The sequence below is a fragment of the Salvelinus sp. IW2-2015 genome, linkage group LG30, assembly GCF_002910315.2.
Source record: "Salvelinus sp. IW2-2015 linkage group LG30, ASM291031v2, whole genome shotgun sequence".
In the NCBI taxonomy this organism is placed as follows: Eukaryota; Metazoa; Chordata; class Actinopteri; order Salmoniformes; family Salmonidae; genus Salvelinus; species Salvelinus sp. IW2-2015.
This window is the reverse complement of record NC_036869.1, coordinates 1,696,916-1,717,969: the sequence shown is the minus strand read 5'-3', so window position 1 is coordinate 1,717,969 and position 21,054 is coordinate 1,696,916. Positions and strand designations below refer to the sequence as shown.

Genomic DNA, 21,054 nt, shown 5'->3' with positions numbered 1-21,054 from the left:
GGGCTTATGTAATACCCCAGTGGATAGGTGTGTGTGTGTGGCGGCTTCTCAAGTGTACAGTATTGGAGTGTGAGAGAGAGTCTGTGTGTTTGCATGCACGTCTGTGTGTTAGTGAACAGCTAATGACACATTTGTGCTGTGACCTTGCTCAGCTGTTCTGTTGTCAGAAGCCCATGCAGCCAGACCCGGTCCTTTCCAATTCTGTCCTGTCTGCATATTAATTAAGAGAGCTGGGTGAAGATGGTGCTGGGTAGTGGACGGATTAGTGTAGGGGGTGGTGGAGGTAGTGGAGGGGGTGGCATAGGGAGCGGGACGATTGGTGGAGGGTCCGTCGGTTGCTTTTCCGCTGTTAAACTTTGATGTTAATCCCCTGGTGCAGGCCCAGATCAGCCCTGTCTATCGTTGCCTRGCTCGACTCAACTTCAGGAGTCACCGCCTAACCCCCTGGAGAATCACAGAAAGGCTGCTGAGAGGGAGAGGGAGAGGGGGGACTGCGGGAGGAATGTTTTGATGATGCCTTCTCCACTATGACTAAGGTATGGTGGTATCCCCACATGTTGAATGTTATAGAGCCTCCTCCAGAGAGCCTCTGCACGCTCAGGGGACATTTGCATGTCTGATTTTATAGTGGCTAAGCTTTCGGTCAAAGCGAACTTAACCAGGGCATTATTTAGCTAGGCACAGGATGGATGGAGTCTAGTGTGAAACGAACCAATGACGACGTCCGAGGATGATGTATAGCTTGTTATATTTTAGTTGACCTTAATTGTCTGGAAATAAGTGTCCAAGCAACGCACATACTGCATAGCTAGGCTACCTCCCAAATTACACCCTATTGCCTGTACGTTACACTACCTTTGATCAGTGCCCTATTATTGTAAAGCCCTCTGTGTGCATTCTGAAGKAATGTAAAGAGTTAATGCTGAGTGATGCAAAGTTATATAAGCATAGGGCCCTGGGAATAAACTAGAGATTTGTAGCTCCAGCACAGCAGTGGCACCAACATGCATCCCCCTGCTCATTCCTCAACCATGCATGTTCCATAAACTAATGAAAAGAATCAAACAGACTAGGAGTGTGTATATTGTGCACCATTAGGCTACATACCAAAACGGTGACAATGATGAATGCTTGTTTTGTAGGTTACTGAAGCTATACATTCCTTGTTTTCCAGAGTCACAGAAGGTCCAAAGTTATTTGTTCAAGCACGTCTTCTAGCAATTTCATTTCGTTCATGTGAGTTTTTCTGTTCAAATCTGGTATTTTACACTTTAGACCACTGATATATTAATTTATGTGCTTTGGTTTACAGGTTGTCTTGTAAATCACTGTTTTCTCCATCTCTTTGAGTGTACTGCCACTGCAGTAGAGATGGGTTGTATTCACAAGGCACCAAACGGAAGAACACTGACTGAAACAGGGCAGGACTACCTGAACTTGTCCAATAACAAAAGGTTTTTCGTTGCAAAAAGTTTTAATATGGCGCACTAATGAATACAACCCACGGTTGGCTTGCCATCTGTTGATGTCATTAGTGTGATCCGTGATGATGTGGCAAAACAGGACAGGAACCTTACACAAGCATTCTGGAGAGATCCAGTCTAAACAGGTGACCGCCGTCACCGCTCTACAGGGCACTGTGTGTCATAGCCACAGAATGTGTGTCATAACCAGAACCACATAACCCCCGGGTGCTCCATGTCAGGACCGTAGAAATAGAATCCCTGGACCATAGAACTAGGATTCCCATTCTATTCCTATTGTCACACTGTGTCATAACCAGAATTCCTCTTCTATTCCTATGTTTTTTCTGTGATCTATTGTCATGCTATGTCATAATAGTATTCTAATTCCATGGTCAGGCCACTGTCTGTCCCTCACACCTGTCTCTCTTATCTTGTGTCCCCTGCCCAGTACTCCTGGATACAGCTCTCAGATGGTAAACATATGGTCRGTGCTATCAGGGATCCTTGGGATGTCCCTACCCCCCCCCCATTGAAGTTGACATTTAAAATGGTTAGGTAAGGATTTGGTAAAGGTTAGGGTAGGGAGGTCGCAAGGATCCCAGATAGCACTGACCATAAACACACAGGCTACATTACATTTTCATTGAGGCTCCCTCTTTAGGCCTACAGTGCCCTTGCCTCATGACAGGAGAAAGTTGAAACAATTGATTTGGTCACCACTGATAACTGAAAGGCATGACAAATGTGTGACAACCAAGTCTATCAATGTGGTGCCCAATAAATAAATAWATATTTATTATAGCTCCAAATACTAACATACCATATAACTGATGTTTGCATCTGTTTTTCTAAAATGAAAAGTTGTCAGCCTCATCAAAAATATGAACGCTTAGCTCAGAGATATTAGACCTGTCTCATGCTACTGAGCTAACATTACACACATCCGAATATCACCGTGCGCATTCTCGCTCCCTCTCTCAGCGTCCATCCCATACAATCCGTGTGTTCAAGATAGCCAGATGCTTTTGGTTTGTGCGTGCGAAGTCTTCGGAAGCGCAACGGCACTGTCCCTCTAGTTTATCTCTGGACCATCTGAGTCTGCTGCTTGTGACCCGAGAGTCCTCTCTGAAATAATAGAAGTTTAGAGTAAAGTTGACTTTGATTTTAGATATCTCACGGACGGTCTTCACCGCTCCTCACCACGAGCGCGCTGGACCAGCGAGACGCACAGGAAAGGAGGCTGGAGTGAGTGTCAGTTCAGTGGGCATGTTGTGCAGCAGCGAACCTCATAGGAAAGAGCAGAGCGATAATGTTCAATCGATAGTTATTTAACCAATTGAATTGTAGTCCTTTAATAAATACGCTTGTCTGCTTTAAGCTTTCAATTGCGGGCTTTAAGTGTCTTCTATATAGGCTAATTTCGAGCAAGATGCGCATGTGAGGACGACTATACTAATTAGCAATAGGGTAGGTTATAAAGTTACCGTTCCCGCGGCCAAAATATATTGTAATCATCACTCGGTTGCACCTCGTGTTCCAAGATTGAACGGCCCTTGGAATTATCGCGTAATACCTTTGACAACTTTGCATTTGAGTTTCAACAATGTTTCTCAAAGGTTACGTTTTTACATACCGCACTTGTCAAAATGCCATGCGAATTTTATTTTATGGCTGTGACTTGATTTTTAGATAACTTAAACTAAATTCAGAGTCCAGACATTTAGAGGGAAGAAATTGACTCGCTGTAATTAGTCTTTAATCCAAGTAATTATCCGATGCAGACAACCTGATTATGGCTTCGAATTCAGTTGGCTAAATCACCAACGTAGATATAGACTCACTGTTAAATAGGGGAATGAAACTGAATTCCGTTGCATTTAATACTTATATAGATATACTTTAACCATGTTAGGCAGCCCATCAAATAACGGTGGCATTAGAATGTTGGTTCTCCCCGCACCTAACGACGATAGACGGGTTGAGTTTGTGGCTCTTACCGCCGTTCATACGGAGAGGAGTGAACCATCGACCCCGGAGCGCCTGCACCCTTCTCACCGTACCGGGCTGCTCGGTACCCCGCTGCCCGGGCGTCTTGGACCCCGGGCGACCACCTCAGCCTCCAGCAAGCGCTACAGAAAGTTTCAGAACTTCTTGTACAACGTACTGGAAAGACCACGGGGATGGGCATTCATCTACCACGCGTTCATGTAAGTAGCCTAATTGTTTTTCAATACAATGTTGTAGGACCTAGTCATCTCATTTGCGCACGCGGATTTACACTTTCAATAGCTGAATTTGTATATTTACTTTGCCGTATCATTTTTTTACATTGTAGTTGACTTATATTTACATCGAAACAATTAATTGTATATTGTCATGACTTCCTGAATAATGCACCTGCCACGCTTTCCTTCGAGTCATTCCTAATTCATCAGGTGGTGACAGTGGAGTTGCTTTGTTGGCAATTAGCTCACACGTTCGCAATACATCACATCACACGTTCGCAATACATCACAACATGGGACCTCACTCAATTTCCGCTGTCTTAACTTAATGAAATCACCGTTAGAACGGCTTTATAATTGAATTTCTCCAAAACCGGCGTTGTCAATTGGAAATAATTTGTCGGCCTACTGCTTGCCAAATTTAACATCATTGATACTTGTAGAGGCATTTGTTTTGTACGTCAACAATACATTTCAGATCATATAATTACCACTTTTTGCTGATTTGTTAGTTGACTAAATATGTTGTTTAGTGGTCGATTATGGCCAGTGTGCAATGGAATCCCTTGAAGAAAACGACACCATCCCTTCCAGGAGTAGTCATATTGGAGGTCCTACCCTCTTTTAGAACCCGAGAGTGGAAGACTTACTCTGGTGTCTAACATTGTAGGCTTAGCATTCACGAACAGTCCCATTACAGTCAGAATGTTGCATTTTTATTTTTAACTTGACTTGTTGTCCGCTGATTTTTGTCCTTATATTAACCCGACTTTCAGTACGCTGGTCTGTGTATTTGCGGTTTTATATATTCAATACTGAAGCAAATTTGCACATGACAAATAATGGCTGAGTTTAACCCAACCACAGACSGAACATTGTCCCACATAATCAGATGGCAAATTTCACAAACACTTTCAGTTGATTGCAGGAAACGTGCTGTTACATTCGGCTGTTGTTTACATATTATGCATCACGTGCGATGCGTTAGGAGATTGAAAATACAAACGACTGAACCTACCTGCTCCGCAAAAAGTCGGGAAAACTACCCTTTCCTGTGGATATTTCATCTCCATTTCCTACCATCAAAAGGACCAACAGCGCGGACAACCGGTTAAGTAAGTGTAAATATAATTGTATTAAACACTCTTGCATCTTTTTTAGGGTGTRTTTTTTTCAGACTGAATAGCAATGGGGTAACCATGGTAACAGTGGTGTTTAGGTAATTTAGGTCCAATTGTGTAAAGAGAACATTTCCTTTGAACAAGTTTAGTTTACGGCAGCCTTTTAGTGACAGTAAATAAATGCGTAAACGGAATGGAATCACCAAAACGCGAATCAGTTTATTAGAGTTTTTTTTTTTATAACATAAAGGCAAGTAGTGTAGCCTATGGACAACCATAKTATTCCTTACCATAATAAACCTCTGCTAACTGTGAGTTACAACTTGGGGAAGATCTTTTCCACTCTTAATGTGATCTGTCATTGCTTCGAGTTCCCTTTGCACAAGTGTATACAATATATACATAGCCCTATCCAATCCAATAACTTATCTCATATAACARTGGGACAGATGAGGTCATCCCCAGCACTCTGAATCCATACAGCTGGGTTGTGTTCACTATGTACGAAACATGGCAACGGTTCAAAACCGAGTGCAACAGGAAGTTAACATCTTAACTCTTGAGAATACAGGGGGTGCTGTTTCAACTTCGACATTTTGCGTTCCCAAATTAAACTGCCTCGTACTCAATTCTTGCTCGTACAATATGCATATTATTATTACCTATTGGATAGAAAACAATCTCTAGTTTCTAAAACCGTTTGAATTATGTCTGTGGGTGAACCAGAAGTCTTTCTGCAGCGAAAATCATGACAGGAACTGCGAAGGTCTGAAAACTAGGCTCTGATCTCGGATCAGTTTAAAGCTCTGTATGTGTCCTATGGGTCGAAATGAACTGCACCCGCCTTCCCCTGGATGTCAGTAACCAATGAGAAGTGGAATGGAGTCTCTACGTATTTCTCAGACTTTATAAAAGGCCAAGGAGTGYKASGTCCSTTCTTTTSGWCGCTCGTCAAGACGCAAGAGAGGACATCAGAATGGCATGCTCAAAAGCTCTRGTTATRGYCCTAAGATATATCRGTCTGTGATTTAATTCGATATAGGTGTTAGAAACATCATAACYAAGTTATTTTAAACCGATTTATATCAGTTTATGCGAGTATATTGCTATTTTCGGAATTTCCTTAGTATTGCGCTTTGAACATTTGGGCATGTTGTGACCACATAGCTAATGTTAGCTGCTAATTCCAAAGTTGAAGACTACGTTTTACAACAAAGCAAKGATTKTWTTGGACAAAGGACACCTTGCCCAAGATTCTGATGGAAGCTCAACTAATAGTAAGAACTATTTATGATGTTAATTCYTTGTTCTGTGGAAAAATGTAAAAGTATTTTTCGGCCATTATTGCGGCACTGGTCTGGCTGTAACGCACACTGTATGTCTAGTAACGTTAATTTTAAAAATCTAACACAGCGGTTGCATTAATAACTAATGCATCTATKAATTGCTGTCCAACCTGTATTRTTTTWGTCAAGTTTTCGATTKTTTATTGATTAGATTAGGTGCCTTTCCAAGATGGCGCCGGCCAGAATGCATGCCATGTTTTTACTGATTACATTGCATAACCACGATTTGTGCTGCTAAWTATYCACATTTTCGAACAAAAGCTATATGCATTGTGTAATATGATGTTACAGGACTGTCATCTGATGAAGTATATCAAGGTTAGTAAAATTATATATCTTTTGCTGGGTTGTTACGATCGCTAACATTTACTGCTGGTAAATGCGGTTGTGATTCTGGCTATTGTGGTAAGCTCATATAATGCTATATTGTGTTTTCGCTGTAAAACACTTAAAAAATCTGACATATTGGCTGGATTCACAAGATGTTGGGCTTTCATTTGCTGTARGCTGTGTATTTTTCAGAAATGTTTTAAGATGAGTAATTAGTTATTTGACGTTGGTCTCTGTAATTATTCTGGCAGCTTCATCACTATTTCAGATTGCAGCTGCAATGTAGAACTGTGATTTATACCTGAAAAATGCACATTTTTCTAAAAAAACATATGCTATACCATAAATATGTTATCAGACTGTCATCTTATGAAGTTGTTTCTTGGTTAGTGGCTATATATATCTTTATTTAGTCGAATTAGTGATAGCTACTGATGGAGTAAAAAACTGGTGGAGTAAAAAAAGTGGTGTCTTTTGCTAACGTGGTTAGCTAATAGATTTACATATTGTGTCTTCCCTGTAAAACATTTAAAAAATCAGAAATGTTGGCTGGATTCACAAGATCTGTATCTTTCATCTGGTGTCTTGGACTTGTGATTTAATGATATTTAGATGCTAATATTTACTTGTGACGCTATGCTAGGCTATGCTAGTCAGCTTTTTTACTGTGGGGGGTGCTCCCGGATCCGGGATGCGTAGCAAGTAGAAGTTAACTTGTCCAACAAGAAATGCTTGTTTTAATTTTCCGTTGCTCAATGTTTTGAAATGTTTTTCCACATTGTGTGCAAATGAACACGACTGTGTTTGTATCCAGAAGCAGAGAGCCAGACCTAAACTCTGGTCTTATCAGAACTACACAGGGCCCGGCACAACACTCCTCTTGGCAACTCATACATAATCTGTGGCTTTTTACTCCACCATAATCAAAGCTCTATTGAGACGCACCACAGCTATGCTGTGACATCCTCTAATCAAAAAGATTTAAGTTGACCACTCAGTTTTAGCTGTATACTTCTTTGATGATGTTGTGTAAGGGTTTGGAGTTTGGTGTGATGGGGGCAGAACAACTCACAGAAAACACATTTAATTTAATTTTTTTACAACTGGTAACAAGGACGGGACTCCAGTCCTCCAGTACCCCTAATGGTACACACTTTTGTTGTAGCCCTGGACAAGCACACCTGTTGGGGTTAGTGGAGTTGGGCTGTTGGGTTTGGAGGGCTTTGGTTGGGTTGGGCTGTTGGGGTTAGTGGAGTTGGGCTGTTGGGTTAGTGGAGTTGGGCTGTTGGAGTGTGGATGGTTGGAGTTTGGGAAACACTGCGCTACAAGACAGTGTCAGGAGTCAGTGAGAACAAGAACCCCGCTCCTCGTCCGCTCCTCGTCCTCCTGTCAGACAGACAGCCGCTCCTGCGTCCTCCAGTCAGACAGACAGCCGCTCCTCGTCCTGTCTTGCTCTAGTGTGTGTTAGTTAGACCTCTATGTATCTGATGTATAAGGCTCTCCTCTGACAGGAGTCTCTGGCCAGTCCTGACAGAACTCTAATTAAGGGGAAAGGACGTGTGTTGTCCTCCTCAGTTGTCTGCCCCTGTCATCCCTAGTGTCTTACCCTGGGGTTGTTTAGACAGCCCAGCTGTCTTCTGCCAGTGTCACCCTGTGTTTACACCCAGAGGGAAACCAAGCGAGGGGCCACAGATACTTATTCTAATGCACTGCTCTTTCCTTATGCTACTGTACACACACACACACACACACACACACACACACACCCACACACACACACACGTAGGCCTACATACACAGCATACACCTTAGTGCAGGCACTCTCCTTCGTCCCTCGCTCTCTTGGTGGTCTTTCTCTGCCGTCTCTCCTATATGCATGCTCAAAAAAAATAAAGGAACACTTAAACAACACAATGTAACTCCAAGTCGAATCACACTTCTGTGAAATCAAACTGTCCACTTAGGAAGCAACACTGATTAAATAAAATTTCACATGCTGTTGTTGCAAATGGAATAGTACAGACAGGTGGAAAATTATAGGCAATTAGCAAGACAACCCCCAATAAAGGAGTGGTTCTGCAGGTGGTGACCACAGACCACCTTCTCAGTTTTGTTCCTATGCTTCCTGGCTGGATGTTTTGGTCACTTTTGGAATGCTGGCGGTTGCTTTCACTCTAATGGTAGCATGAGACGGAGTCTAACAACCCACACAAGTGGCCTCAGGTAGTGCAGCTCATCCGCAGGATGGGCACATCAATGCGCGATTGTGGGCAAGAGGTTTGCGGTGGGTCTGTCAGCGTAGTGTCCAGAGCATGGACGGCGCTACCAGGAGACAGGCAGTACATCAGGAGACGTGGAGGAGGCCGTAGAGGGCAACAACCCAGCAGCAGGACCGCTACAACCTCCGCCTTTGGCAAGGGAGAAGCACTGGCCAAACCCTGCAAAATGACCTCCAGCAGGCCAGCAAATGTGCATGTGTCTGCTCAGCAAACGGTCAGAAACAGACTCCATGAGGGTGTGTATGAGGCCCGAACGTCCACAGGTGGGGTTGTGCTTACAGCCCAACACCGCTGGCAGGACGTTTGGCATTTGCCCAAGAACACCAAGATTTGGCAAATTCGCCACTGGCGCCCTGTGCTTCTTCACAGATGAAAGCAGGTTCACACTGAGCACATGTGACAGACGTGACAGAGTCTGGAGATGCCGTGGAGACGTTCTGCTGCCTGCAACATCCTCCCAGCAAATGACCGGTTGGCGGTGCGGTCAGTCATGGTGTGGGGTGGCATTTCTTTGGGGGCCGCACAGCCCTCCATGTGGCTCGCCAGAGGTAGCCTGACTGCCACATTAGGTACCGAGATGAGATCCTCAGACCCCTTTGTGAGACCATATGCTGGTGCGGTTGGCCCTGGGTTCCTCCTAATCCAAGAGCAATGCTAGACCTCATGTGGCTTGGAGTTGTGTCAGCAGTTCCTTGCAAGAGGGAAGGGCATTGATGCTATGGACTGGGCCCACCCGTTCCCCAGACCTGAATCACCAATTGAGCCACATCTGGGACCATTCATGTCTCGCTCCAATCCACCAACGCCACGTTGCACCACAGACTGACCGGTTTGGGCGGATGCTTTAGTCCAGGTCTGGGAGGAGATCCCTTTCACGGAGACATCCGCCACCTCATCAGGAGCATGCCCAGGCGTTGTAGGGAGGTCATACAGGCACGTGGAGGCCACACACACTACTGAGCCTCATTTTGACTTGTTTTAAGGATATTACATCAAAGTTGGATCAGCCTGTAGTGTGGTTTTCCACTTTAATTTTGAGTGTGACTCCAAATCCAGACCTCCATGGGTTGATAAATTTCATTTCCATTGATCATTTTTGTGTGATTTTGTTCTCAGCGCATTCAACTATGTAAAGAAAAAAGAATTTAATAAGAATATTACATTCATTCAGATCTAGGATGTGTTATTTTAGTGTTCCCTTTATTTTTTTGAGCAGTGTATATACACACACACTCGCTGCTTGCTGTGTGAACCATCACAACCCTGGCTCTCCCCCCTTTTTAAAGATCATTCCTCGCTGCTACTCAGTCAGTACTGGTGCTATTCCTCTGATATTAGTGGAGCCTATCTCAGAGCTGAGAGAGAGGAAGTTCCTTGTTTCAGATGCCAGGCCCTCCGAGTGTCTCATGGACTGTTCTTATGGACGGGAGAGAGGGGGTTGTCTGCCACTCTCTTGCTCACTCGCTCTCTTCCCAGCGCTGCACTGTCCACAGGCCCTGAATCGCAGCTGAGACTGAAGTCATCCCACTGCCTGCTCATCTCCTGTCATTCTAACACACACACACACACACACACACTAATCCACTAGCCTAGGCTGACTTGCTCTACTCATCAACAGTACTCTATATGGCGCGCGTCCCTACAATTGCCTACATGTTTATCTGTGTGTGTGTATGCACTTTGGGTTTGAGTAAGTCTGTTTTCATATGAATTGTATTAGCCGTATCTGCCTACCTGAGCACATCTCCCCCTCAATGTTATTATACCCTGAGGTATGCATTTGTGTGTGATTAATTACAATAGTCACATAGCATGAGAATAACTACAGTATGGCTGTACAGGAATGATGCTGTGCCAGGGAGCCACCACCCAGCAGCATACCACTCTGCATCCCACTGCTCGCCTCTGAAGCTAAGCAGGGTTGGTCCATGGATGGGAGACCAGATGCTGCTGGAAGTGGTGTTGGAGGGCCAGTAGGAGGCACTCTTTCCTCTGGTCTATAATAACATTTCCCAATGCCCCAGGGCAGTGATTGGGAAAAGGGTCCTGTATTTCGGCTAGGATGTTAATCAGTCCTGACTCTCCGTGGTCACTGAATATCCCATGGTAGTTATAGTAAGAGTAGGGGTGTTAACCTCAGTGTCCTGTCTAAATTACCAAACTGGCCCCTCAACACATCATGGACACTTCCTCTCCCCAGCTTCCAATTGGCTCATTCAACCCCCCCCACCCCCCCTCCCCTGTATCTATTCCCCAGGTCATTGCTGTAAATGAGAATGTGTTCTCAGTCAACTTACCTGGTAAGATGAGGGCAAAATAAATACAAAAAAAATAACCAATCAGAATTTAATTGAGCCACACAGTGCTGCATGCATGCTAATATCCCTACATCGTTTAATTAGGCCTTAGCTGTGAAGGTGGGAAAGCAGCTGGTGCAGATGTGTCATTTCTAGAGAGAGTCCCTTTTTGCAGGGTTACATGTATAGGAAAGGAAGTGAAGTAGCCCTCGACTATGTCAGTGTCCTCATGCGCCCACTTCAGGCCCCCCTTCTCTCAAACGCATTTGGGGGAGGGCAAATTGATCGTAGATCTGTGCATATGGGCAACTTCTACCCAAAACCCCTTCCTTGGACACCCCCCTTCAGTCCCTCTCTCAAGCTTCCGCTGCAGCAGCTGAACCAGAGATACAGAGACAGCACCGTTCACAGGGTTCCTCTGGTTTCACCACCTGGTCGCACACACTTGCTCTCTCTCTATTGAGATTCCAGACTGGTGACGTTTTGACTAGAGAGCTGGCAGGACTCTGGGTGAGAACTGAAGAGGAGGCTGAACTGAAAGCTATGTGTCCTGTGAGAACCTGGGAGAATATGAAGGGGCCGTTAAGACCGACAATGATGTTGCGTCCAAAATTGTACCCTATTACCTATATAGTGCCCTACTTTTGGGCACTGGTGAAAATATAGGGATTATAGGGTGCCATTTGGGATGTCTGCTGCTCTTCCTGACAACCTGGTCCTAGGAATTCCTGTGCTCACCAACCTGAACTGTTGCTAAGACACGCAGGGAATTCATACACCCGACGAGCATCCGTTTACATGTCGTGGAGACCGTTAAGTACCACATTTTAAAACGGAAGCTCCACTTACTTAAAAGCCTGAACTCTGTCACCCTTCAGCCAACTTCCTTCACCTAGGACATCAGGCCTGGGCTGTCTGGGTTTGTAAGAAGAGAGTGTGATGTGTGTTAGAAGAATAGGGACCTTGGTAAACTGTGTGTGGTGTCAACCTGTCAGATGCCTGGCATTCAGCTGGATTAGATTCATCCAGCAATCTTCTATCTGACCTATGACTCCTCACCCATTCCCACCCGCCACCCACGCCACATATAGACGATCACATGACCACCTCTCCCTACAGGGGTCCCTCAGGATCAGGGGACTTTGTTCGCATCCCAAATGGAACCCTATTCCCTATATAGTGCACTACTTTTGACCAGAGCCCATAGGGCGGACCGATAGGGCTCTGGTCCAAAAAATAGTGCACTAAATGGGGAGTAGCGTGCCATTTTGGGACGCTACTACAGTCTAAAAGCCTGCGACTCTGTCAGACTGGACTGTATGTACCAGCCGGTGCCAAGCGAATGCCAGGCCAAAGCCCAGAACGGAGCAGTTTGGCAACAATGTCTTAACCTTTTTAGCTAGGGGAGGGGTGGAGTGGGGGAGTCACACACAGATCCTTGAACACAATGTTCCCGTCCAGTGTGGGATGGGACAGGAAAAGGAAGCGAAAGAGAGAACTGACCAGAGGGAGTGATTGATTCTATGGAGGGAGAGTGAAAATACACCATCTATTATTGATTTCTTTGTGCTATAGGAACAGAAGGGAGAGTAGAGATGGCCTAGGAGCAACAGAACAGAAGGGAGAGTAGAGATGGCCTAGGAGCAACAGAACAGAAGGGAGAGTAGAGATGGCCGAGGAGCAACAGAACAGAAGGGAGAGTAGAGATAGCCCAGGAGCTTCAGAAAGGGGTTGACGATTATATGTGTCTAGCTCTAATAGGTTTGAGAGTCCAGGGCCTGTATTCACAAAGCCTCTCAAAGTAGGAGGGTTGATCTAGGATCAGTTTAGCCTTTAAGATCATAATGAATAAGATTATTTGGACCTGAGCTTAGATCAGCACTTCTACTCTGAGACGCTTTGTGGATACAGGCCCAGGTCTCCCCTGTCCATATAATTGTATTCATTAGGATCTGTAATGCAAAACTGATCCTTGATCAGCCATCCTTCTCTCTGAGTCTTTATGAATACAGTCCCAGAGATGGTGAGTGGAGGCTAATTGAGATGCTAACGTGGGTCAGAGACAGACAACAGGTTTTACGAGGTAACCAATGACATGAGCCAGCTGAGGGCAAGGCAAACTGAGCTCTTACCTTTGGCTGTTCAACTTCTTGCCTCATCATGTTAGTGTGCTGTATATCCATCGTAGTTGCATCACTTCTGTTGATTTGTACAAATGTTCTCTCAAATTAACCAAACTGAAAACAACTATAGCCATACACATCTAGTCATTGAATATTTCGTGAATTGCCACAGAAGCACAGACACGCACACAGACAGAGCAATTGTGTGTGTAAGGCACTGCTTTAGTGCTTGCTGTGCTGTGCACCTTTAATAATGCATTGTTTGTGCTTTTAAAGAAATTACACAGCAATCATGAGTCCAATGGGAATATGGACCGTCTGTCTTTCTCTCTGTCTCTCTGTTTCACTCTGTCTTACTCTCTCTCTGTGTCGGTCCGTCTGTGTGTGTGATAAGTCTTCAATCTCTCCATGATAGCACTGCCTCTTCCGTTAGCTCTTGACTCTGAACAGGAACTGATGAGTATCAGGCCTCTCTGTCACTTCTCAGTAGCCTACCATAACTTATACTACAGAGTCTTTGAACAAAACATTGAAGATATCTGCTCGCAAGTTCGGATACATGTGAAAGTCCACATAGTGTCTGAATAACAGTTGTGAATTGACTTAAGCCTGTAGGCCTGGGCACTAAACGATGTGGCCTGCCAACTTGTAATCTAGAAATAAGCTGTGCTTGACTTGGGTCTGAACATACCTCAAATTTTCTTGCATTCTGGCACCTAAATATAAACAGTACCGTCACCCAAAATAAAAAGCATCACCTATCAGTCCTCTTCAAGCACTGTAAATACATGTAAGCCAAGTGCTCTTATCCCACACAACCATGCTGATATTGGGGCTTTCTCTCGCTCCATCTCCCCCCGTCTCGGCTTGGTCTTGGTCGGTCTGAGTGTGTGACTACCTACCTGTCCAATGAGTCACGTACGTGTGAGCAGCAGTTTGCTAGCAGCAACAAACCCAAACCCATTTTGTACCACACGGCACGAAAATCACAGCGTTAAGTCTGTGGCTGTTTTTGTCAATGCAACTAAATAAAGTCGGCAAGGAGCTTTTTTTGTTTCAACGTTTGCTTGCCTCCCGTCAGGCAGCATATGAATGTTTTTATTGATGACTAAGGAGGTGGCGTCCCAAAAGGCATCCTAATCCCTACATAGTGCACTACTTTTGACCAGAGCCCTATGGACCCTGGTCGAAAGTAGTGCACTTTAAAGGGAATGGGGTGCCATTTTGGGAGAACCGCCACGCAGCACTTTTGAGGGCTTTAACCTGCTCCTGACTGCAGATTAGCTGCTTGTTGTTCATTCCTCTGCTCTTATCAGTTCACCTCAGTCAGCAGTGTAAATTCTGCTCCATTAAGGATCCTCTTTGGATGTTTTTTTCCCCCTCCCTCCATCGTCCATTTTCTTATGTGGGAATATCATCTCTCATTCGCTGAATTTACATGTTTAACTTACTTTCTTGCTCTCTCTCCCCGACACTGTCTTGATTTCCTTGTTTTTTGTACTCTCCCTCGACGGCCATTCTCGTCTTAGTCTCTATGCGTCTGTCAGATACTTGAATTGAGTAAGGAATGAAAGGATGTTTTGAACTGAACTGAGAGACTGGGGGAGGCCAGAAAGTTATGTGTGGTTCAGGACGGTAGAGGTGTTTAGAGAAGCCTGGGTTGAAATACCTGAAACTGGCAGAGTTCTTAGAATGTAAATGGTGTGAGGACAACAAAGCCAAGCCTCCCTCKCCCTCCCCCTCCCCCACATCTCTCTTCTCAATTCAAGGGCTATATTGGCATGGGAAACATGTGTTCACATTGCCAAAGCAAGTGAAATAGATCATTAACTGTAAACATTACACTTACTAAAGTTCCAAAAGAATAAAGACATTTCAAATGTCATATTATGCATATATACAGTGTTGTAATAATGTGCAGATAGTTGCAAAAGGGAAAATCAATAAACATAAATATAGGTTGTATTTACGATGGTGTTTGTTCACTGGTTGCCCTTTTCTTGTGGCAATCGGTCACAAATATTGATGCTGTAATTGCACACTGTGGTATTTCACCCAACAGATATGGGAGTGTATCAAAATTGGATTTGTTTTCAAATTTTTGTAGTTCTGTGTGTRMTGMTGTTTGCTATGCCGGATTAAGTGATATGACATGCTATTCTATAAAATCCTTTCTCTGTAATTTAATATTACCTGATTGAGCTAATCATGTAAATGTAATTAACTAGAAAGTCGGGGCACCACGAAATAATATTTATAGAGCAGTTATCTTCCGAATAAACTCTTAAAGACCTAGTAATATTTTTACATCAATAGCAGTCAATATTAATCGTCACCTTATTTCAGTCTCATCTGAAAGTTGTAAATTCTTGGTTATCTTCACGAACCCTGGCTAACAAGTTGAATCAGCGATACAAAATTGGGTTTAATTATTTATTTACTAAATACCTAACTAATCACACAGAATTACATATACACAGAATTAATCATACCTTGATTACAAATTATGTCATAAAGGAAAACGTCCCTAGCGGACGGAACAGATATGACAGCTGGTTACACAAAGAAAAGGGGGCTGGGTTTGAGTGAAAGAGTGGGAAGACTGAAGAACAAAGGGAGAAGCGATGTCTCTATCGGGCTGTAGCCAGCTACTCTATCGTAAATACAGAATCTTATGCATTCTAAATTACCGCCCATTTGGAATAGGAAAATGCCATAAATATTTACTCTGAGCTGCGCTTCAATAGGTTGGTGGTAGATGGAATGCCGTGTTGCCCAACAGAGTCCTTCGTCCTTTGAAGAGTGTCTCTGGTGGTGAACGGGAAACGTTGTAGTGTCGTCGTTGTGTGGTAGACGGGATACTCTGTCCGTTCTTTCCTAGCCCATGTTTACAACGTCCGCTGCTAACTCAACGGCTAGGAGGTATCACTTCTGTAGCGAATAAGAGTTCAAAGTTCATACCATTCGCAACCAAAGCTCACGCTGAGGTTGGCTTCGTTCTGTAGTTATTATCTGAACCTTTCTGACATCGGATCGTCATCCTAATGTACCCGGAACAGATAGTTATATTGTCGTTAAGGCTTTATATAGGAAGGGAGAGGAGGGCGTGTTTCCTTGTTTATAACCAATGTCTCTTCACGTGGGCAGGCCACTGAGTCGGGCCTAATTCACTCATGAAAACCCAATTCTCACATTTTAGAAGCTAAAATCACATTTCACCCCCTTACAAATAATTTAATATTCAAACATTTAAATTGCACAACAATTCCATGTGAATCTGATAACTATAATGTGTAGACCTTCCACTGTACAGTTGATGTCCTCCTATCATAGATGAGAATGTCTCAGATGGCAACCGATCTGACATCATATTCATTAAGTACCAACGCACATGTTCAACTGGTAGGATTACCAAAATATGGTTAATTTCCCCCCACCTTCTGATGTTCCCAGAATCTCTATGTTAACCAAGGGATTTTCAAWWGTCACATCAGTAGGGTAGCGAGAGGAAAAAGGGGGGGATAGGTATTTATGACTGTCATAAACCTACCCCCAGGCCAGCGTCATGTGTAATGAGGGAAATATGTGTCTCTATGGTCATACATTTGGCAGGAGGTTAGGAAGTGCAGCTCAGTTTCCACGTCATTGTGTGGGCAGTGTGCATATAGCCTGCCTTCTCTTGAGAGCCAGGTCTGCTTTCAGTGGCCTCTCTCAATAGCAAGGCTATGCTCACTGTCTGTACATAGTCAAAGCTTTCCTTAATTTTGGGTCAGTCACAGTGATCAGGTATTCTGCCACAGTGTAACCTCTCTCTCTCTCGCTCTGTAAACCCCTCTCACCCCTCTCGTCCCCTCTCTCGATCTCCCTCTCTAATTCCCCCCCTCTCTAAACCCCTCTCACTCGCTCCCTTCTCTAAACCCCCCCCTCTCCAAATCCCCCCATCTCTCTCTGTCGCTCTCCCTCTCTAAACATCTGTCTTCATTAGGCCTCATTATGCCCTGCTGTGAAGGACTGGGACAGGGAGTGTATTCCTAATAGCACCTTATTCTCTATAGTGCACTGCTTTTAACCAGAGCCCTATGGGGACATAGGGAATAGAGTGCCATGTGGAACTCAGCCTGGGAGACTGAAGCAATTCCAGCAGGTCTGCACACTACCCCTTTGATAAAGGAGCACAGTTTGTTATTTTTACATACCACTCGTGTGAAGGAAACACTAATTATGTAGTTGAGTGGCTAATGAGATTAGGGTGAGCGTAACTGGATTGGATCAGGTCTGGTTTGTGTTCCTCTGATCTGAATCGAGGGGGTGTTATTCTACAGGACTCGGAAGGGTTCTGTGGGCTTAACTTCTGAGCTTTTGAAATGTCTGTCTGTCTCATTCTCTCTCATCCCTCTCTCTCTATCGAAGTGTATCACTTCCTCTCTCTTCTCTACCCCCCTTGTCCCCCTCTCCCTGCCTGTCTGTCCAGCCGTGGGTCTCTGTCATGTGCTTGACGTCTCTTTCGATGGCCTGTCAGATATCTGCAGCAACTGTCAAAGCCCCTTTTTGGAGCGGCCAGCACAACCAGCTAGTACAGAGGTGTGACTGGAAGCGAGGGGACAGATGCAGAGAGAGAATAATATTTTGAGAGGGAAGTGAGACTGGGATGGAAACAGAGACGGGTAAATATTTGTGATGGGAAGACACTAGAGAGGGATTGATGTAGAGGAGGACATTGGAATGAAAATAGAGTGAATGGGGGCCTCCCGAGTGGGCACAGTGGTCTAAGGCACTGCAGTGCTAGAGGCGTCACTATAGATCCAGGTTCGATCACCTGGCCGTGATCGGGAGTCCCATAGGGCGGCGCACAATTGGCCCAGCGCCCTCCGGGTTAGGGGAGGGTTTCGCCAGGAGGGCTTTACTTGGCCCATCGCACTCTAGCGACTCCTTGTGGCCGGACACGTGCAGGCTGACCTTGGTAGTCAGGTGAACGGTGTTTCCTCGCGGCTGGCTTTCGGGTTAAGCGGGCGGGTGTTAAGAAGCACGGTTTGGCAGGTCATGTTCGGAGGACGCAGGACTCGATTTTCACCTCCCATGTCCGTTGGGGAGTTGCAGCGATGAGACAAGATGGCAATTGGGGATAGAAAGCGGGTAAAATCAAGGAACATTTTCAATAGAGTGAAGGAAAGATGAGGAATTTCAGGGAGAATGMGAGATTATGGGAGCGAGAAGGAGAGTTAGAAATGCTTGTGGACAGAGAGAAAGAGAGCGGTAGCTGTGCTCAGTCCTCCAGTAGGAGGGGGATTCTGAGGCGGATGGTGAGGTGAGCGGGAGATGCTGTATTTATTTTCCCTTTCAGGGCAGAATTGGTCCCCATGGGAACAAGATGTCTGTCCTAGGGAAGACCTGTAGGGTTTGATTTCCCCCCAATGATGACCGATTCATCTATGCCTCACCACAGAGCCCAGGGCTCACTTTCACCCAGGACAGGCCATGTGTGTGTCGAATCATGTAAGCCTGTATGTCTGGTCGTACGTACATACGTGCGTGCGTGCGTGTGTGTATGTATGTGGGGGGGGGGGGGTGTTGTTTACCTCATGTCTTCTAGGTCATGGGTCAAGGTTGCAGCTTTATTTAGCCTGACTGAATAACAATCATGTTCTTCTTTATCATACACATTTTTAAAGCAGAAATATCAGTATCAGCTCCTCAAACGACCCCCATCTGAGACTCAACGTTAACCCCATCTGAATAGTTTGTCTGGGAAACTCTTACCTGTGAAAATGGTAATAAAGTGCATTCGGAAACTATTCAGACCCCTTGATGTTATGTTACGGCCTTATTCTAAAATTGATTAAATAAAAACTCATCAATCTACACACATACCCCATAATGACAAAACGAGAACAGGTTTTTAGAAATGTTTGCAAATTTATAAAAACAGAAATACCTTATTTACAGAAGTGTTCAGACCCTTGGCTATGAGACTCGAAATTGAGCTCCAGTGCATCCTGTTTCCATTGATTGTCCTTGAGATGTTTTCTAGAACTTGATTGGACATGACTTGGAAATGCACAAACCTGTCTATATAAGGTCCCACAGTTGACCGTGCAAGCCATGAGGTCGAAGGAACTGTCCGTAGAGATCTTTGGAAGGGTACCAAAAAATGTCTGCAGCATTGAAGGTCTCCAAGAACACAGTGGACTCCATCATTCTTAAATGGAAGAAGTTTGGAACCACCAAGACTCTTCCTATACAGTGGGGCAAAAAAGTATTAGGTACACTTCAACTATGACAGACAAAATGAGAAAACAAAATCCAGAAAATCACATTTGTAGGATTTTTAATGAATTTATTTGCAAATTATGGTTGAAAATAAGTATTTGGTCACCTACAAACAAACAAGATTTCTGGCTCTCACAGACCTGTAACTTCTTCTTTAAGAGGCTCCTCTGTCCTCCACTCGTTACCTGTATTAATGGCACCTGTTTGAACTTGTTTATCATATAAAAGACACCTGTCCACACCTCAAACAGTCACACTCCAAACTCCACTATGGCCAAGACCAAAGAGCTGTCAAAGAACACCAGAAACAAAATTGTAGACCTGCACCAGGCTGGGAAGACTGAATCTGAAATAGGTAAGCAGCTTGGTTTGAAGAAATCAACTGTGGGAGAATTATTAGGAAATGGAAGACATACAAGACCACTGATAATCTCCCTCGATCTGGGTCCACGCAAGATCTCACCCCGTGTGGTCAAAATGATCACAAGAACAGTGAGCAAAAATCCCAGAACCACACGGGGGACCTAGTGAATGACCTGCAGAGAGCTGGGACCAAAGTAACAAAGCCTACCATCAGTAACACACTACGCCGCCAGGGACTCAAATCCTGCAGTGCCAGACGTGTCCCCCTGCTTAAGCCAGTACATGTCCAGGCCCGTCTGAAGTTTGCTAGAGAGCATTTGGATGATCCAGAAGAAGATTGGGAAATGCCATATGGTCAGATGAACCAAAATATAACTTTTTGGTAAAAAACTCAACTCGTGTGTTTGAGGACAAAGAATGCTGAGTTGCATCCAAAGAACACATACCTACTGTGAAGCATGGGGGTGGAAACATCATGCTTTGGGCTGTTTTTCTGCAAAGGGACCAGGACGACTGATCCGTGTAAAGGAAGATGAATGGGGCCATGTATCGTGAGATTTTGAGTGAAAACCTCTTCCATCAGCAAGGGCATTGAAGATGAAACGTGGCTGGGTCTTTCAGCATGACAATGATCCAATCACACTGCCCGGGCAACGAAGGAGTGGCTTCGTAAGAAGCATTTCAAGGTCCTGGAGTGGCCTAGCCAGTCTCCAGATCTCAACCCCATAGAACATCTTTGGAGGGAGTTGAAAGTCTGTGTTGCCCAGCAACAGCCCCAAAACATCACTGCTGAGGAGATCTGCATGGAGGAATGGGCCAAAATACCAGCAACAGTGTGTGAAAACCTTGTGAAGACTTATAGAAAACGTTTGACCTCTGTCATTGCCAACAAAGGTTATATAACAAAGTATTGAGAAACTTTTGTTATTGACCAAATACTTATTTTCCACCACCAATTTGCAAATAATTCATTTTCTGGAATTTCTTTTCTCATTTTGTCTGTCATAGTTGAAGTGTACCTATGATGAAAATTACAGGCCTCTCTCATCTTTTTAAGTGGGAGAACTTGCACAATTGGTGGCTGACTAAATACTTTTTTGCCCCACTGTAGCTGGCCGCCCGGCCAAACTGAGCAATCGGGGTCAGGGGAGAAGGGCCTTGGTCTGGAAGATGACCAAGAATCCGATGGTCACTCTGATAAAGCTCCAGACTTCTTCTGTGGAGGTGGGAGAACCTT

The 21,054-nt window shown here is 44.5% G+C and overlaps 1 protein-coding gene across 1 annotated transcript in view; it reads left to right on the top strand.

Moving 5' to 3' along the window:
* The first annotated feature begins 2,783 nt into the window (after positions 1-2,783).
* Positions 2,784-21,054, top strand: part of LOC111954769 (potassium voltage-gated channel subfamily KQT member 4) — a 110,037-nt gene continuing 91,766 nt past the window's right edge. Inside the window, exon 1 of the mRNA XM_070436115.1 lies at positions 2,784-3,673. Within this exon, the coding sequence (XP_070292216.1) occupies positions 3,372-3,673 (302 nt within the window). The 5' untranslated portion in view covers positions 2,784-3,371. The remainder of the gene's footprint in view (positions 3,674-21,054) is intronic.